This window comes from Sparus aurata, unplaced genomic scaffold (genome assembly GCF_900880675.1).
Source record: "Sparus aurata unplaced genomic scaffold, fSpaAur1.1, whole genome shotgun sequence".
NCBI classification, from domain to species: domain Eukaryota; kingdom Metazoa; phylum Chordata; class Actinopteri; order Spariformes; family Sparidae; genus Sparus; species Sparus aurata.
The window spans coordinates 34,541-52,325 of record NW_022045126.1 but is presented as its reverse complement, the minus strand read 5'-3'; the positions used below and the strand labels follow the sequence as shown (position 1 = coordinate 52,325).

The 17,785-nt window shown below is 38.1% G+C and overlaps 2 protein-coding genes across 5 annotated transcripts in view; both read right to left on the bottom strand.

Moving 5' to 3' along the window:
• LOC115577865 (glutamate--tRNA ligase-like) overlaps positions 1–10,430 on the bottom strand; it is a 96,443-nt gene extending 86,013 nt beyond the window's left edge. For all 3 annotated transcript variants that reach the window (XM_030410747.1, XM_030410748.1, XM_030410750.1), the window contains exons 1-3: positions 10,144–10,430; positions 7,613–7,696; positions 6,686–6,769 (exon numbers count right to left, since the gene is read on the bottom strand). In XM_030410747.1, the coding sequence (XP_030266607.1) occupies positions 6,686–6,769; positions 7,613–7,696; positions 10,144–10,393 (418 nt within the window). In that variant the 5' untranslated portion in view covers positions 10,394–10,430. The remainder of the gene's footprint in view (positions 1–6,685; positions 6,770–7,612; positions 7,697–10,143) is intronic.
• Positions 307–16,898, bottom strand: LOC115577867 (complement C1q tumor necrosis factor-related protein 3-like). 2 transcript variants are annotated; one of them, XM_030410756.1, is made up of 6 exons: positions 16,809–16,898; positions 16,231–16,290; positions 3,577–3,771; positions 2,586–2,669; positions 895–1,026; positions 307–804 (listed from the first exon to the last, which is right to left on the bottom strand). In XM_030410756.1, the coding sequence occupies exons 1-6, from the start codon at positions 16,813–16,815 to the stop codon at positions 521–523; spliced, it is 762 nt and encodes a 253-aa protein (XP_030266616.1). In that variant the 5' UTR covers positions 16,816–16,898; the 3' UTR covers positions 307–520. The 2 variants fall into 2 exon arrangements, with proteins under 2 accessions (XP_030266616.1, XP_030266617.1); XM_030410757.1 differs by lacking the exons at positions 16,231–16,290; positions 16,809–16,898 and adding an exon at positions 10,215–10,331 and having other exon boundaries at positions 3,577–3,715.
• Positions 16,899–17,785: the final 887 nt, after the last annotated feature.

Genomic DNA, 17,785 nt, shown 5'->3' with positions numbered 1-17,785 from the left:
CACACACACTACTCAGCACACTCACTCCTTCTACTCAGAGAGAGAGAAAGAGAGAGAGACTGCAGAGGTGGAGGGCATGACAAGATTTCTTCAAACTTACATTTCATACTTCCAAAAAGATGTGAAACATTTATTTTGTTGTCTGCCAACAATAAGATGACATTTCATTTTGAAACTAAAATGTACAATTTGTTGAAAAAAGGTCCACAGACAGTACTGCACTGATATGGTTATTTTTTTATTAAAATGTTAAAAAAAAACAACAAAAACAAAAAACCACAATGAAAATATATTTAATATGTACAAGTAATTACTGGTGCAAAGCTTTGTCATCCAGCTTTGATAATCAGGATAAAAAACATTAACTGAGTCTCTGATTTGCAGGTTTTGATGCAGTAATTCTGTATGTCAACTTAGATGTTCACAAAAAGCCAAGGCTTCCAGGATCAGGAAGTACTAATAGACTGCTACTGTATGGTCAGGGCTGTCATGTGCTTGAAGAAAAAGGACTGTTTCCTGCTCACATGGTGAAAAGCAGATGACCACTGAAAGTGGTGTGATGATTTTGACTGTCATGCACCCATGAGTTAACCCACAGACGCAAAAACACAACATCTCCGACCTCTAGAAGCAGCGTGACACCATTAGAAGAACTTGCACCACCGGACGGCTGATGTTCATATGCAATAAAAATATGTTCTCCATTCTTGACCAACACAGCAGCTGAAGGATGTGAAGCATGTCCAGGTCCATATATGTAGAACTCAAAGTGGTAGGCCCCTCTCACTGGTGCAGTGAAAAAACCTGTGGAACATTTTAAATAAATAATCAACTGCTGCAACATTTGTCAACCAGGTTGATGTCAACATAACATAAATGTGTGACTTTGAGTACCTGTGTTTGGGTTGTAGGCGTTTCCAATGTTAGTGATGATGTGTCTGAAGACCAGAGGAGTGTGTGTGTTAAATGGTCCCATATTTCCTGAGCCTGAAGCCAACAGTGAAGCTGAGAAAGCCACCTGTTTGACTGAGAGAGAGAGAGAGAGAGAGAGAGAAAGACAGAATGAGAGAGAGTAATGTCATTGTTGTGTGGAAACAACAACCTGATCAATATCTTCTGGATTTTAGTTGTGCCATCTTTTTTTCTTTTCTTCCTTCTTCAGACCTTGATGATGTTGTATTGTGAACACTGTTTCTGTTAAACAGTGAAGGCTGTCATCTCGCCACCAAACTGGAAATTGCTGTAACTCCACTGTACAAAGTTGAATCTGCCCCAAACTTCCCATGTTTGATAAAAGTCCTGAAGACATTGGCTAACATTCTTTTACAATCAAAACACCACCAAGTGTTCCATGTCATATATCTATCGCTGCTACATTTACACAAAACTCCCTGGTGTCACTATCTCAACCCAACAGGAAGTCAGCCATTGTGATTTCTACTGCTCATTTTTAGCAATTTGCACGTGTTTTATTTTAAAACCTTACTACAGCTTTAACCTGATCAACTTCAAGTTTTCACTGGCCAATCTTAAGACCTTTGTGATATAAATGTATTAAATACTTTAGTTTCATTGAACACTGTGGTGTGACAGATATCAATGATTCACCATAAAACAGGGCGTTGTTGTATCTCGATTGTACATGATTGAATAGGCACCAAACTTTACGTTTGATAATTGTCTTGTTCTGAGCACATTTACATGCCAATATTCAGTTACACTAACAACGCCCCTCAAATTTACTGATAAAAATTGCCTTGATGGCGGTATATAGTCAAGATTCTGATTTCTCCTTGGACATCGATTCAGTGACAAAGAATTATTCACCATGAAAAAGGAAGTACCAATAACTTCTGTGCAAATGGTCCAATCTGTCCCAAATGTCACATATTTAATCAGGATCCCGCCCAAAACACTTCAATGCCAATTAGCAGGCTGCTCCACCTGACAACAGAAATAAGGCATTTTCTAACAATCATTGACATAAAGCTTTCATTGTGCTGTCTTCTCTTGATATACAGTACTTCTACTTAACATGAAATTAGTGAGTGTCCTCTTGCATCACATGGTGGACAAAGGAAGTCACATCTTTTCACACAGTGTCCAAATCTAATGATGTGGTCAAATTCCTGCTGGTACACGCACTTGAGTTGCTGCCTTGTGCCTCGATATGCGGATTAAAATCTACAATTAAACCAAAGATGTTGACTTGCTGGATTAGCTTGCTGTCTTATTATCTTCATCTCTCTTTAGAGCCTTTGTTTTCAGTGACATTTGTCCTGGCGTTAATAAAGATCTTCTTTAGTGTTTGTGCTGGAAAAAAGTGGCATCATGACATATTTGTCTCTGTTGAAAACATTTGATCATTAAAGGTTTAATCATCAGTGTCTTTATCAATGTTAGCTTTGGTAATTGGACATTTAGATATTATCTTAGCAAAAACACTTTGTGTTGTGAAAATTGAGCTAACTTGTGTTATATATGTTTTTACTGACAGAGTTTAATTGTCCACATTCATTTCAGCTTATGAAACACTTTTATAATTAACTTTCATTATTGGAACCGTGATGTTCTCCACACAGTACCTTGAAGTTGTTGTTTTAGCATCTCCAGCTCAGTCTTCTGCTTCTCCTGCTCAGTCTTCTGTTCATTCAGTTTTGCTGCTTGCACTTCAAACAATATAAAAACCATCACAGTCATATGCAACATAATAGTACAAGCGTTTTTAATATATTTGTATTGAATTTGTAGATGTATTCCTTTGTAGATAGAAACATCCTCTGTGATCCCTCATCTTTATATCTAGGCCACCATCAGGTCAAAATCTTAATCAGTCCGATACTTTGGTTTATGACCAATCCTACAGATGTACACATCAGACTATACTGTACTTTGTATTTGTGCTGATTAATATCTGTGAGCACGCTGGTCTTGTTTTGTTTCTGTCCTTCAATTGTGTATGAAGCTGTAATATTGTAGGACACTGTAACAGTGACCTCAGTTTGTTGCTGTAGTGGAAAAATGGAAGAAACAAAATAGTTTAAAAGGTGTAGAAGACAAGGATTTATAGACTGAGAACATTCGGTTGCTGTTGTTAAACTGACACACTGTGTACATTAAGAACAACGTTATAAAGTCTCCCAGGAGCTTTTCTTTGACTCATCTTTACTTGCAGGTCATACTGCAAAACAGTTCAGTGTGGCATCATTATACAAATCTGACCAAAACTGTTGTTGCTGTTGCTAAGCTGAAACACTGCGGATATTAAGAAGATCTCTATGAAGTTTAACAGAATCTTTTCTTTGACTCATCTCTGTCTGCAAATGATATTGTTAAAAAGGTCATACTCAGTCCTACCTTACATCTTTTTGCATTTAATTTTCTTTATTGTGGTTGTTCTAGTTTTATATAAGTTGTTTGGGCATGCAGCAATTCCTCAGTGACCACTTTTTCTTTCTGTTGTTTTTCTTTAAAGAAAACATGTATACTTAACTCCTTGTAAATGTTCTAGTACAAATGTATACATCTGCAAAACCCAATAAAAAACAGATTGGAAAAAAAAAGATCATACTGTACCTTTATTCTCTCTCTGTAAGAGCCTCATCTCCACCCTCTGTTCAGCCAACGAGGCGCTCATCTCTCTCAGCACAGCGTGGATGTCTTGTGTACATCTCTGTTGTTGGTCAGCAGCATTTGTTGGTTCTCTTCTCTCAGCTCCAGTTTGATCTCCAAGTGGAATAATGTGGTTGTCAGACTCTGTTTGAAGCTGAGCTGTGAAGAGAGAGCAGATCAGCAGCAACAGAGGAAAACACATTGTCATCTCCATTCTCAAAGTGACGGTCTGTTCAGTTCTACTGTGTAGTTTCAGTGTTCATCTCAGCCTTAAATAGTGTTTCATGCTGATCAATCATTACCAGAAATTACCAGAAAACAGACACATGCAGGACATCAGTTTGATAACACTGATCACATGGAGCATGTCATCAGAACACTGAAAACACAGCACACAAACATAAATGATTCATTAGAACCTGTACACCCATCAGTCAGAACATTAAAAAGACTAAAAGGTGAAGTGAAAAACATTGATCACCTTGTCACAATGAAATGTGCTGGTAAACATTAAGTCATGTCATTGATGTGGATGCCACTTGACGTGCACCACCCACCAGAACACTGTTGCAGAACAAGTATGATCGGACTTGTTCCAGCTCAGACCATGGATGCTTGATTGGATTGGGATCTGGGAAATTTTGAATCCAAGTTGACACCTTAAATACTTTGACACGTTTCTCTGGCCATTCCTGAGCAGTTTGTAACAGGGAACATTGTCCTGCTCGAGGAGCCACTGCCAACGTGGAACATTGTTGTTGTTGAGCAGGGAAATACTTTGTCTAAAACAGTGTTCAGGTGGGTGGTGCACGTCAAGTAGAATCCACATCAAGGGCATGACCTAACGTTTCCCAGCAGAACACAAGATGATCAATGTTATTCACTTTACCTCTTATTCTTTTAATATTGTGGCTGATCTGTGTATGTTGGAATGTAGCTCTCAGTCCTTGAACCATTCTTTTTGGTAAAATGTGCGTTATCGAAGGTCAAAATCATGTGTAAAATCACCTCACGGCTGATAACACTGACAGGTAAGAAAGACAGCATCAGATCAATATAATTATCATCCTCACTGAAGTTTGAGAGTGTAAACATTGAATGACCTGACATGAAAAACAAGTCATCAAAGCAGTAGCAAATAAAACATTATCAGCCCGACCTGTTCAAACATTAACGACACAGTCAGATGTAGTGACCTCCCTCAGGTTGTTAATTGGCTGAGATAACAACAGAAACATGTTAGATGAGTCATAAAGAATATTTTTCTCTCTTTACTTCCTCAATAAATCCAACATGAAAAAAAAGTCTGACTTTGGAAGAACGACACATTTAACAACCACATCCACTGACAGACAAGTGCAAAGTCATAAAGTCATAATATGACAAGTGTAGAACCTCTCTATTGAAAATGGATCACAGTGACTGTTGATCAGCTTTAGTCTCATAAACATCTGTGACAACAGCTTTTCAAAAGTTCAGTGAGAATGAACAGAGACACAGAGCAGATAAACAGGGCTGAGGAGGATGGGACTGGAGCCGAGCAGAAGGAATGAGCAGGTAATACGATCTAGCGAGGTGGATAAGGCAGAGCTGAGTCTTTGTAGGATTCTTATTTGCAGGATAGGATGCAGCTGATGTGGCTCCGCCCAGGTCCACTCACCTGTCTCCACTCACCTGTCTCCACTCAGACATCCACCCACACACATACAGAGAGAGAAATAGACTGCAGAGTAGGTGGAGGGCATGAAAACTTTCGTCAATCTTACATTTCATACTTCCAAACAGACGTGAAACATTTATTTTGTTGTCTGCCAACAATAATAAGATATTTCATTTTAAAAACTAAAATGTACAATGTGTTGAAGAAAGGTCCGCAGACAGTACTGCACTGATATGTGTATGCTTTTATTCAAATTTAGAAGAACACAATAACAATATATTTAATACATACAAATAATTGTTGGTGCAAAGCTTTGTCATCCAGATTAAAACATTAACTGAGTCTTTGATTTGCAGGTTTTGATGCAGTAATTCTGTATGTCAACTTACTTAGATGTTTACAAAAAACAGACATTTCCAGTTTTCTCACAAATTAGTTCACTTCTTTAATCCATTGTTTAAAAAAATGGCAGAAGTACTCTCTATAGTCCATCACTGTTCAGTTTGATTTGAATCCAGAAAACACATGGAGATGAAAAATGTATGAACTGTTTCGTATCAAAAAGATTGTTGTTGTTTGTGCACTGTGATCAATCAGCTTTCATTAAAAGAGAAAGAAATTAGACTATTATCAAGAAGTACTAATACACTGCTACTGTGTGGTCAGGTTTACATATAGTTGTTCCTGCTCACATGGTGAAAAGCAGATGACCACTGAAGGTGGTATGACGATTCTGATCATCAAATATCCTTGTGTTAGTCCACTGACGCATGAACACAACATCTCCGACCTCTAGAAGCAACGTGACACCATTAGAGGATTTCGCACCATGGGACGGCTGATGTTCATATGCAATAAAAAGCTGTTCTCCATTCTTGACCAACACAGCACCTGAACCATGTGAAGCATGTCCATGTCCATATATGTAGTACTCAAAGTGGTAGGCTCCTCTCACTGGTGCAATGAAAAAACCTGTGGAACATTTTAAAAGAAGAATCAACTGCTGCAACATTTGTCAACCAGGTTGATGTCAATATAGTCAAAAATTCAAATTAATTATCTAATTTTGTGAATTTGAGTACCTGTGTTTGGGTTGTATGCGTTTCCGATGTTAGTCACAACGTGTCTGAAGACCAGAGGAGTGTATGTGTTAAATGGTCCAATATCTGCACCGCCTGAAGCCAACAGTGAAGCTGAGAAAGCCACCTGTTTGACTGAGAGAGAAACATACTTGTTTTAAAGTGACTGATGTTACAGCAACGATGAGCATGTTTCAAAATGAAGTTATCTAAAGGCACATATTATTCTCAGTGTTATTGTGCTATTCACATCAGATACGATTTTACATTTGACAAATATTATGAGAACTAAACTATTCAAATATTGAATTGCTGGTTTAGTTCTCAGTCTTACCTTCTCCATCTCTCTTTAGAGCCTCCACCTGGTTTTCTGTGACATTAGTCCTGGCTTTAATGGAGATCAGCTCTGCTGTTTGTGCTGAAATTAATCAAACGTGTCTCAAATGAAAACAATCTTGATGGTGAAAGACATTTAATTATCACTGTTTTCATTACAGTGCGCATTTCTCTGATTTGTCAGAGAGCCACTGCCAATGTGTGTTTCTGAGCGAGGAAATACTTTGTCTGCAACAGTTTTCTGGTGGGTGGTGCACATCAAGTAGCATCCACATCAATGACATGACCTAACGTTTCCCAGCAAACACAAGATGATCAATGTTATTCACTTTACCTCTTAGTCCTTTCACTATTGTGGCTGATCTGTGTATGTTGGAATGTAGCTCTGAGTCCTTGAACCATTCTTTTTGCTAAAATGTGCATTATCAAAGGTCAAAATCATGTATAAAATCACCTCATGGCTGATAACACTGACAGGTAAGAAAGACAGCATCAGATCAATATAATTATCATTCTCACTGAAGTTTGAGAGTGTAAACATTGAATGACCTGACATGAAAGTCAAGTCATTAAAGGAATAACAAACAACAGATGATCAGCCCGACCTGTTCAAATATTAAAGACACAGTCCGATGTAGTGACCTCCCTCAGGTTGTTAATTGGCTGAGATAACATCAGAAACATGTTAGATGAGTCATAAAGAACTTTTTTCTCTCTTTGTTTCCTCAATAAATCCAATATCATATTAAAGTCTGACTTTGGCAGAACAAGAGCTGGTGATGATCATTCATTAACAGGGCACATTGTCCTGCTCAGAGAGCCACTGCCAATGTGGAACACTGTTGTATTTGAACCATTCTCAAAGTGGCGGTAGAAACATTTCTGGAGTGAAATATTGAATTGCTGATTTAGTTCTCAGTCTTACCTTCTCCATCTCTCTTTAGAGCCTCCACCTGGTTTTCTGTGACATCAGTCCTGGCTTTAATGGAGATCAGCTCTTCTGTTTGTGCTGGAGAAAAGTCACATCATGGCATATTAATATTAACAAGTATTTAATCATTACTTTCTTTACCAAGGTCTGCTTTGGCCGCTGAGAATTTATATTACATTGGGGGCAATATTCTTACAATCCATCCTGTGGTGAACATGTCTATCATGCTGATCTGTCCAGTTGTGACAACATGTGACTGAGCAAAAAATGTTTCCTGCTGATGGCAGAAAAGACAATCCACTGGAGACCAAATGTCTGTACAAAATGTCCCAGATAAAACAGTTGTGAAGATTTTTCAGTCCGGGACAAAGTGGTTGAATCACTAACAGTGCCATCGCATAGAGTCATGCAGTTTATGTGGCTACAAAAGTAAATCAACAAGTTTCTCAAGGAAAATGATGAACGGCTGTGTTTCCAGCATAAAGGCTCGCGAGCTAGCCCGCAAGCCGATGTGGGAAACACTCTAGCTCGTAGCACCCAGCCGGAAACACAGCCGACTCATGGTAGCACTAGCTCCCAAGCCGCGATGCCAGAAACGCCCGCGACTCGAGTCAGAGCAGGATAACGCCAACAGCTGGCTACATTCTGAATGAGTAGCAGACAAGCGAGTGAAGTCTCTTCCTTGAGTCTGCGTGAAAAGCACATCCCTGTCATAGTGCAACACAAGCCATTCTTCCACTTCTGAAATAACATACACAATGTTCTGCAGGTAGCCTAGGCTACTGTAGGTTTGGTTTATAGATGTAGCATAATATGAAACATAAAACATAAAATGAAATTAGGTCGATCGATCTTTGCAAAATAAAATAATTCATATATAAATATTATATATAAATATTATGTAGTATATTATAAGTAGGCTATTATTATCCCTATTTGGGAACTTTATCCATTTACACCGTTCCTACCTCAGTAGTCTATTATTTATTTGTTTTATTTTGTTTTATTTTAGTCTTTATCTCTTTTATTTTTCCATTCATGTATATAATGTTTCATTTCATTGTGTGTGTGTGTGTGTATGTGTTTTTTTTTTTTTTCCACGTTAGTGGTTAAGAGACAATGGGCTAGGACTGAGTTTCCATGGTGATTAGGCAATACTGACTCAAGTGACTCAAGTGACTCGCACAACCCGGTTCAATTTAGTGAGTGATTCATAATGACTCGAATCCTTAAAAGGAACCGTATTTACCAGCTCTAATATATATTGTTTTAAGCACAAACAGCTAAACTGAAGGAACTGGAGTTACAGAAGACTGAGGTTGACAAGTTGAAGCAACAACTTAAAGGTATAGTGTGGAGAATATTTTGGCAACGATAACAACAGACGTTGAGATGGTGACATCTTACAAGGGAGATTCACCTGAACAATAAACTGGACTGGACTGATCACACTGCAGCTATGTAAGAAGGTCAGAGCAGACTTTATCTGCTGAGGAAGCTCAGATCCTTTGGAGTGCAGGGGGCACTCCTGACCTCTTTCTATGACTCTGTGGTGGCATCAGCCATTTTCTATGGAGTAGTCTGCGGGAGCATCAGCATATCGGCAGCAGACAGGAGGAGACTTGATAAACTTATCAAGAAGGCCAGCTCCACCCTGGGATGCCCTCTTGACCCAGTGCAGGTGGTGGGAGAGAGCAGGATGATGGACAAGCTGTCATCTCTGCTGATGCAGGAGTCCCACCCCCTGCAGGTCACTCTCATAGCACTGGGCAACTCCTTCAGCAACAGACTGATACACCCAAAGTGTGTGAAGGAGAGGTATCGCAGGTCCTTCCTTCCTGCTGCTGTCAGACTGTACAACCAGCACTGCTCCATATAGACCTCACCCTGTACTCTGCACTGTGCAATAAGCCTGTACAAACTCATTCCAACACCCATATTTATTATCTATATCTAAAAGCTGTAAATAAAAATGTGTTGCTCATTTTTTTTCACTATTCATGTAAATATGTATATACGTTGCTTCTATTTTTCTTTCCTTTTTAATTATTTTGTCTATTTTGCTATTGCTTTGTCTTGTAGTATTCTGCTGTTGCGACAAACAAATTTCCCCGTCTGCGGGACATTAAAGGATTAAAGGATCAGAAGATTCTGATTCTGATTCTGATATTGAAAGTTTCATGGAAGCATTTCATCTGCAGCCATCATCAGCTTGAAATCTCAATTAACACCACATTGGTGTTGACATTTGTGTTTTTAATTGTCTTAAATTTACTAAAATCTAACTTCTCATCTATAATGCTAATTATTGCTCGTATCAACCTTTGCTGTACTTGTTAGTGCTAATTTGGGTTCAAGACAAAAATATTGTGTTCAAAACTATTGGTCTTGTGTCGCCACTCAAAGTCCCATGAGTTGGAATAAGCTCGACACATTAAACTTGGCCTGAGTTTCAAATGTTTCTCAAGCTTTTCTTTGACTCACCTCTGTCTGCAAGTGATATTGTTAAAAAGGTCATACTCTACCTTCATTCTCTCTCTGTAAGATCCTTATCTCCAGCCTCTGTTCAGCCAGCGAGGCACTCATCTCTCTCAGCACAGCATGGATGTCTTGTGTACATCTCTGTTGTTGGTCAGCAGCATTTGTTGGTTCTCTTCTCTCAGCTTCAGTTTGATCTCCAAGTGGAATAATTTGGTTGTCAGACTCTGTTTGAAGCTGAGCCGTGCAGAGAGAGCAGATCAGCAGCAACAGAGGAAAACACATTGTCATCTCCATTCTCAAAGTGACGGTCTGTTCAGTTCTACTGTGTAGTTTCCGTGTTCATCTCAGCCTTAAATAGTGTCTGATGCTGATCAATCATTACCAGAAATATTATATGAGACATGTGCAGGAGATTTGGTTGATAACACTGATTATGTCGAGCACGTCATCAGGAAAACAACACTGAAAACACAGCACTCCAACATAAATGATTTATTAGTAGTTGTATGTTTGAATGTGGCTCCCAGTACTTGAATAATCAGTTTACCAAAATTCAAAGAGTTTGTTTTAATATCTGGCTCAGTGTTGTCTATGTCACTAACACAGGAAATCTTACTGTGTCATTTTAGGAGTTACAAACACATTTTATTTACTCCAAGGTCGATAATGAAAAGTTAAAATCAGTTTACATTCACATCATGGCTGATAAAGACAGAGAAAGACAGCAACAGATCAATACAATTGTCAATGCCAATAAAGTTTAAGTGTGTGAACATTAAACATCATTATTTTGTGAAAAAACAACAAGTCATTGAAGGAGTAGCAAACTAAAGATTATCATCCCGACCTGTTCAAACATTAATGACACAGTCAGATGTAGTGACCTCCTTCAGGATGTTAATCAGCTGAGATCAGATGACTGATTACACCGCCACATTTTTTCTTAACTGACATGAACGAGTCTCCCAAAACCAAAGACAAGTGCTGAAACATTAAAAAATGAAATAAGGCACCATCAACGTTGAACGTTGTTGTTTTTGAGCCATTCTCAAAGATGCAGTAAACACATTTCTGGAATGAAATATTGAGTTGCTGGTTTAGTTCTCAGTCTCACCTTCTCCATCTATCTTCAGAGCCTCCACCTGGTTTTCTGTGACATCAGTCCTGGCTTTAATGCTGTTTGTGCTGGAGAAAAGTCACATCATGGCATAATAATATTTATAAGTATTTAATCATTACGTTCCTTATTATGGTCTGCTTTGATCATTGTGCATTTATGTTACATTTGGGATAGGACTTAATATAGCACTTGTAAATTATCTTATGGTCCAATATTACACTTTTATTATCGTAGCCAAAATATTGTCCAAACTGTACCTTTAAGTTGAAGCTTCAACTTGTTCCTCTCAGTCTTCTGTAACTCCAGTACTCTCAGTTTGGCTCCTTGCACTTGATTAAAGAAATAAATGTCTGTATGTTAGTTTTTATGTACTGCATCATCATTTTACTTGAGAAACTTGTTGATTTACTTTTGTAGCCACATAAACTGCATGACTCTATGTGATGGCACTGTTAGTGATTCAACCACTTTCTCCCGGACTGAAATATCTTCGCAACTATTTTATCTGGGACATTTTGTACAGACATTTTGGTCCCCAGTGGGTTAATTTTTCTGCCATCAGCAGGAAACATTTTTTTTGCTCAGTCACATGTTGTCACGACTGGACCGATCAGCATGATAGACATGTTCACCACAGGATGGATTGTAAGAATTTGGCTGATCTTCTGACTCTTCATCTGCCGCCATCATCAGCTCAAAATGTCAATTAATTAGCACAATGATGTTGACATTTGTGTTTCTAAGTGTCTTTACAACTACCATTTAACTTTTCATCTAAAAAATGATTGGTCTCCTGTCGCCACTCAAAGTCCCATGAGTTGACATGAAAACATGAAACTTGGCCTGAGGTGCAAGTGCTTCTCATGAAATATAAACCAAATTGGTCACATAGTGGCGCTATTATTAATGCAATTTTTGAAAGACAGTAGCAACAAAATAGTAAGTCCGGTTGACTTGAGTCCAGCTCAAAGGGCTGTTTGTAAAAAGTCTCCAGGAGCATGTAGGGCCGCCATGATGGATTTTGCTCTAGTTAGCATACACGGAAACAGTAAAGTGACATTGTGTTTTCAAAATTGACTCAATCAACACCAAATTAGGTATACAACCTCTGTTCAGCCAACAAGGCAAGGCAAGGCAAGGCAAGTTTATTTGTATAGCACAATTCAGACACAAGGCAACTCAAAGTGCTTTACAGGCACACACAAATTACATTAAAAGACATAAAAATTTTATTTAAAAGACATTAAAAATTGCATTAAAAAAAAAATTAAAAATAGCATTTTAAGACCAGTAAAAACATTAGGAAACAAACATCAAAACAAGTAGGCTAAAATAGAGAAGCTTTAAAAGAAACAAGACTGTAGAGTCAGAGTCATAATGCAGTTCAAAGACTTGAATTGCTTCAGTTAAAAGCAGTGGCAAAGAGAAATGTTTTAAGTCTTGATTTAAAAGAGGTGAGTGTTGGAGCAGACCTGCAATTTTCAGGGAGTTTGTTCCAAATATGTGGCGCATAGTAACTGAAAGCTGCTTCTCCATGTTTACTTCTGACTCTGGGGACTGAAAGCAGACCGGTACCTGACGATCTCAGAGGTCTGGATGGTTCATAGCGCGGCAGCAGATCAGAAATGTATTTTGGCCCGAAACCATTCAATGCTTTATAGACCAACAGCAGGACTTTGAAATCTATTCTTTGATAGACAGGAAGCCAGTGTAAAGATCTAAGAACTGGAGTGATGTGATCTACTTTTTTGGTTCTTGTTAGGACTCGAGCAGCAGCATTCTGAATCAGCTGCAACTGTCTGATGGAGTTTTTAGGGAGTCCTGTAAGGACACCATTACAGTAGTCGAGTCTGCTGAAGATAAATGCGTGAACAAGTTTCTCCAAATCTTGCCGAGACATAAGCCCTCTTATCCTGGATATATTCTTAAGGTGATAGTAGGCTAACTTTGTAACTGTCTTAATATGGCTGCTGAAATTCATGTCTGAGTTCATAGTCACACCAAGGTTTCTGGCTTGGTCTGTAGTTTTCAACATTACAGACTGAAGCTGAGCAGAGACTTTAAGTCGTTCTTCCTTGGATCCAAAAACAATAATTTCAGTCTTATCTTTGTTTAACTGAAGAAAACTCTGACACATCCAATCATTGATTTGTTCAATGCATCTACTCAGGGTATGTATGGGATTATAGTCCCCTGGTGATATGGTTATATAAATTTGTGTGTCATCTGCATAACTATGGTAGCAAATTTCATTGTTTTCCATTATCTGAGCTAGAGGGAGCATGTAAATGTTGAATAGTAGAGGCCCCAGAATGGAGCCCTGGGGTACTCCACTTGTCATTTTCATCCGTTCAGATGTGTAGTCACCAATCGACACAAAGTAATCTCTCTCATTTAGATAAGATTTAAACCACTTTAGTGTTGTACCAGAGAGTCCAACCCAGTTTTCCAGTCGGTCCAGTAGTATATTATGGTCGACTGTGTCAAACGCAGCACTGAGATCCAGTAATACTAAGACTGAGATTTTTCCGCTGTCTGTGTTTGAATGAATGTCGTTGAGGACCTTAACAAGAGCCGTCTCAGTGCTGTGATGTGGTCGAAATCCTGATTGGAAAACATCAAAACAGCCATTTATTATTAAGTAATTGTTCAGCTGTATTTCACTAAATAGCATGAATACAGTACAGCCATGTGTGTATGACTGTGTAGCCTTTTTACTACAAAAGAACCAGATATTACAGTGTAAAGGTCATGAAAGGGAGAAACTGGAGCAGATAAGCATCTTAATTAATCACCTGAATAGCAAAATTGTATCTTATTAGCCTCATGATAGCACAACATAAAACTTGAATACAGTCACTCAGAACACTTTAAAGTATCTTGTTCACATTCAAACACATGAAATGTCTATTTGAATAGACCTCACAGCACAGTACTGGTCAAAATTACCTGCCACCTGGTGGACATATACCCCAATACACTACAAAGCAGTCAAACTAACTGATCTATAATACTGCTATACCAGTTGCAATAACAAAACGATTGGTATCAGTCGATATGGCTTTAGGAAGATCAACAATTATCATCGATGGCAAAACACGTCATCGGGCAATCCCTATTTGTAACAGTTATACATTTACTATGGAAAGTCACAGTTAATGTCATAATTGTACAGTTCAGCTCAGTTAACAAGAGAAACTCTTTCTTACTTCATTACTGACGTCTGAATGTCTGTATTTAGACTGGTCACAGATGGATCCTGGAGAATCACTAAACTTCATGTCTCCAGTCATTGTGACAGGGGAACCCTCAGCCCTGAAGAACTTAGACATACAGAATATACACACGTCAGATACCTGATGAAATGCTCTGCTCTATTAAGGTAAAAATGCAATAAAAGAGTTATATGAAAAGAAAATAATTGAATTTGTGGAGCTTAAAGTATTGAAAATTGAGATTTTCACAAATTCAATATTGCATTGAGAAACAACCCCCTTTGTGTTTCTCAGATGCAGAACAGCAAAATAACACGTCATGTGCTGGTCCTTGTTGCTTCATAGCTTTAACGTCAAGACAGGTTTAGAAAAACTTCATAAATTATACTTTCATCCGGTGGGACATGTTTTATTTCTGGACGGGGAAGTCTTATGACTATGGGTCACGCATGTTTGGGGGACAAATAACTCTCTCCTCCTCTTTTCTTCAGACTGTGGAAGTATCTGGTACGGTAACAAGTAAGAGGTGGTGCCCCATGATTGGTCTGTGACTACTTCCTTCAGACTGGAAACGACTGCTTCCTTCAGATTGGACGAGCTGATGACCTCCGCCCATTTAACCCAACTGACAGTGACCTGCCTTTCTTCACCTCTGTCAATTACAGCATTAAAACCAGTATACTGCTGCTCTGTTGAAAACAGTGAGTGTTTTGTGAGTAGAGTTGCAGCTTTCTGACCTTGAGCTTTAGTCTGGTGGGCTTGGGTTTGCTACAGTTCTGCAAATTTTCAAATAGTTTGTTGAAAATATTACACTGTAAATGTATAAGGAGTTCAGTGAACGTCCCTGCCCCTTTTTTCACTTTGGGAGTTAATGTTAGAAACATGTGATTGAAATCTTAATTTGTCAGAGAAGTTTTGGGTTTGATAAATTATTTTCATTTGTTTTTGGAAAATGCTCTAAATACTTTATAGTTCATAATAAACTGCAATTTGTCATGTTATGTCTACGTTTCAACTAGACTGGGATCATAACTGTGTTTACTAATGTATTTGTCAACAATTTTGTTCTCTTGATGAAGCATCTATTATATCTGCATCTATAAACAGGTAAAGATGTTTATAGATGCAGTGTGTGTGGCCTGCCCTCTTCCAGGTCATCATGGTGGACAGGAGGTCTTCTGGCTCGGGCTCCACTTGGTGATGCCTCGTCCTGCTCGGTCGTCTCCTGGTTCCACTAACATTGCATAACTTGTATCAGATCTTCTGTTGATGTAACTGTAAACTGTGAATTGTTGCTCTTTTCTGTACACGCAACATCTATTGCATGTCTGTCCGTCCTGGAAGAGGGATCCCTCCTCTGTGGCTCTTCCTGAGGTTTCTTCCATTGTTTTTTTTACCCTGTTAAAAGGTTTTTTTTCCATCAACATGTGAAGTTTTTCCTCACTCGAATCGAGGGTCTAAGGACAGAGGATGTTGTTCACTGTACAGATTGTAAAGCCCACTGAGGCAATGTGATTGTTATTTTGGGCTATATAAATAAAATTGATTTGATTTGATTTGAGAGTTATTGATTACGCAACATGAGAGCTGTAATATTATTAAATGATATATGAATGAACACACAGTTGAAAATGTGTTATAATTAAACAGATGTACAAATCATTCACAGGTGTGTTTAAAACAGTTTATGAATCTGTCAGACCTCATGAAGACAAATTGAGCTGGAAAGTTCATTTGTGACTTTGGAAGGAATACTTAACTTAACTTTAACTTTACTTAACTCAAGGTCCACTTACTAGATGTCTCCTGGATCTCTCTGCTGCATCTTGAGGCCTTTCGGTAGCAGATGGAGTTTGCTTAGTTTTCATAAGAATGAAGGAAGTTATTAATATGATAAATACATCATACTTATATAATTAGAACATTTTCAAATAAAATATGAAAACCTATTTTATACATGTTTCCAATTGTTCAACTTGTGTTTATATATCAGTCAAATACATTAATAAACACTTGTCTTCATATATGAATAAAAGTGTCCAATATACACGTTTTTATTCAGTGTCATACACAGCTTTTAGATGTTAAGTAAGTAAGTAAGACTGTACTGATTAAGATATACCTTATTAGGAAAATGTTGCTTGAGCTATAGTGCTGCCTACAGCTACATGACAGTACAGTGGTATCCAAGACTAATGACATAACAATAATACGTCGCATAGACTAAAATGAACAAATGTAAAAGATTGCACATGCCCTGTGAGTTTTAAAGAAATAGGAATAAGAATAAAAGGTAAAGGTCTGAATCCTAGAAAGACAAAAGACAAAACTTAATAGAGCATGAGTAAAGACAATAACGGCCTCTGAGACCAACCTTGCATAATACATAAAAACCACGCACTGCGTCAGTTCTGCCAACAGCAGCAAGATGAAGAGACAGAGCAACACTTCCTGATACCTGCAGTCTGCAGGAAGACACAGGAAACACATTCTTACTATCAAAATAAAACTCAAACATCAGCAGTTCAAATCAATTTGAGAACAAAACTCAGTTTTCTTGGTAGAAAATGTGGCTCTGTCACAACACACACTACATTATTAATTCATTATAAAGCTTATACTGAAAACTTCTTGTGGAATCAGACTGGTGTTATTCCTTATTTTTCTTATTAAAAACAAGTGAAAAAAAACAAAACCAAAAATGTCTTATTCTCTCTTTCTGACTTCTCTCTCCCCCTATCTCGCTCTGATTCAAATCTCATTGGTGTATGTGGGATAAAGTCAGAATAAATTGCAGTTTGTGTGTTCATGCTAATTAAGGTATATGTCATGTCACCAGAGTGATTCCCTGATGTGTTTTAATGTAACAATGGAGCTCTGTGGTACAGAAGAAAAACACATATCAGACTGTAGATACACACACAATACTTCAGATTGGATCTTTATATTGGATCACAGTATGTTTCTGATCTTAACCTGAAAAAGGGCATGATGTCATGTTCATGATGCAGTTAATGAATAAACACTGACCAGATGTTACAGGTAGACAGCCATCTGGTAGGGTGGTGGTGTTCTAAAAGTGGTGAAAAAAGAAACAAGACATGGATAACATTAACATCTTGAAACACAGTGGAGTAATGTGTGTTCTAATCCCATGTGAGCACCTCTGACCCCTGACCTCCACACACTTGAATTTGTCCATCTTGTTTGGTCTTCAGTATAAATGAATTCAAGCTTTTCATACAGTGAATGTCATGTGACGCGATTATACGTTTTAAAGCAAGTTTACATTTGATTAAAAAAAAACTAATCAAAAACGGTGCCTTTATTATGAAGGTTGTGTAAGCGGAA

Coding starts and splice junctions, on each gene's coding strand:
- LOC115577867 (XM_030410756.1), bottom strand. Junction 3,772..16,230: donor AGAGATCCAGGAGACATCTA/GTAAGTGGACCT, acceptor CTCTCTTCACAG/CTCAGCTTCAAACAGAGTCT. Junction 805..894: donor CGCCTACAACCCAAACACAG/GTACTCAAAGTC, acceptor AATGTTCCACAG/GTTTTTTCACTGCACCAGTG.